The sequence below is a fragment of the Zeus faber genome, assembly GCF_960531495.2.
Source record: "Zeus faber genome assembly, chromosome: 4".
Lineage (NCBI taxonomy): Eukaryota > Metazoa > Chordata > Actinopteri > Zeiformes > Zeidae > Zeus > Zeus faber.
In genome coordinates this window covers 31,272,177-31,273,824 of record NC_137191.1, presented here as the reverse complement: position 1 = coordinate 31,273,824, position 1,648 = coordinate 31,272,177, and the positions used below count along the sequence as shown (strand labels likewise).

At 44.7% G+C, this 1,648-nt stretch overlaps 1 protein-coding gene across 1 annotated transcript in view; it reads left to right on the top strand.

Annotated features, from left to right (window-relative positions):
* The window catches only part of LOC307229662 (fibrinogen-like protein 1), a 6,421-nt gene continuing 4,773 nt past the window's right edge, over positions 1-1,648 (top strand). Inside the window, exons 1-3 of the mRNA XM_079999696.1 lie at positions 1-125; positions 777-948; positions 1,262-1,421. Coding sequence (XP_079855822.1) covers positions 63-125; positions 777-948; positions 1,262-1,421 — 395 coding nt within the window. The 5' untranslated portion in view covers positions 1-62. The remainder of the gene's footprint in view (positions 126-776; positions 949-1,261; positions 1,422-1,648) is intronic.

Sequence of the window (1,648 nt, the reverse complement as noted above, 5' to 3'; positions counted from 1 at the left end):
GCTGGAAGGAGCTGGAAGGAGCTGGAAGGAGCGAGGAGGACGCAGCGGAGCACAGCACGACCATGGCGGCGTCCGACGCAGCAACATTTCTGGCCTTCATTTTACACCTGGGTGCCTGTGTGGCGGTGAGAAAGCCCTTTACTCCGAATCCTACTGCGTACTTCGTTATTTTTTCATTGCATTATAATTCTCACCATTGTCAAGTTTTTGTTACTCATATAATTTTTTTAATTTTAATTTTTTAATTTTTAATCTTTCGTTTACTTTACATTTGATTCATCATTACATTATCTATTCTGAAATGTTTCTATACTGTCTGTGAGTGAAGACCCCTGTCTTCTGGCTACAATAACCCATTTAACCCAACCCATTTTTTTTAAATAAAAAATCTATATTCATTTTATTAAAAAATGAAAAAAAAAATCATTTATTTTAAGCCAGTTAATCTGCAAGTGGAGTTCCAATTCCCAACCTGCAAAGACCCTATATATATATATATATATATATATATATATATATATATATATATATATATATATATACACACACAAAAAATAGTACATATGTTTTGGACTAGTTTTGGACTAGTTTTATTTGGTACCTCGTTGTTGCCGGCTATCAGTTTATAATGTGGTAGCTGTGTGTTCAGCCTATGCTTGCTGGCTAAATCTTTATAAAAAAAAAACAACATTTTGCCACAGATTTGACGACAACAAAGTGGCATCTAATCTCAGTTCATCTCACACGTACATCTCAAACATCCCTTCACGCCCCAGGGCCCCGTGCCGTGTGAGGAGCGGGTGGTCCGTCTGGAGGCCGAGGTGCGGGGTCTGCAGGGGGTGATCGATGACCAGCACCGCTACATCCAGGCTCTGCACGGCAGCCAGGCCAAGCAGCTGGAGAAGATACCCAACCAGCACCTGGGGGATCACGACAACCTGTACAGAGGTGTGTGTGTGTGTGTGTGTGTGTGTGTGTGTGTGTGTGTGTGTGTGTGTGTGTGTGTGTGTGTGTGTGTGTGTGTGTGTGTGTGTGTGTGTGTGTGTGTGTGTTTTACTATACTTGTGAGGGCCGGCCTCTGAAATGCAGCAGAAACACGGCCTCACTTACCAGGTGTATTTACTGTGTTGACATCACCTTGATACCAATACGAGAATGTGTGTGTGTATCCTACCTCCCCCCTGTGACACTGTCTATGTCTGTATGTGTGTGTGTGTGTGTGTGTGTGTATATATATATATGTATTTGTGCGTTCACGCAGACTGCTCGGAGGTGTTCGCCGGTGGTAACGTGGCCAACGGGCTGTACGTCGTGCGCCCGGACGGCTCCCCCACGGCGCTGAGTGTCTACTGTGACATGAACAAAGGCGGTGGCTGGACAGTCTTCCAGCGGAGGAGAGACGGTCAAGAGAGCTTCGACAGGTATGGAAGAGAGAGAGAGAGAGAGAGAGAGAGAGAGAGAGAGAGAGAGAGAGAGAGAGAGAGAGAGAGAGAGAGAGAGAGAGAGAGAGAGAGAGGAGAGAGAGAGAGAGAGAGAGAGAGAGAGAGAGAGAGAGAGAGAGAGAGAGAGAGAGAGAGAGAGAGAGAGAGAGATCAACACATTGCGGTGATGACCCATCATGAGTATATATTGACTGATTTTAAGTCGT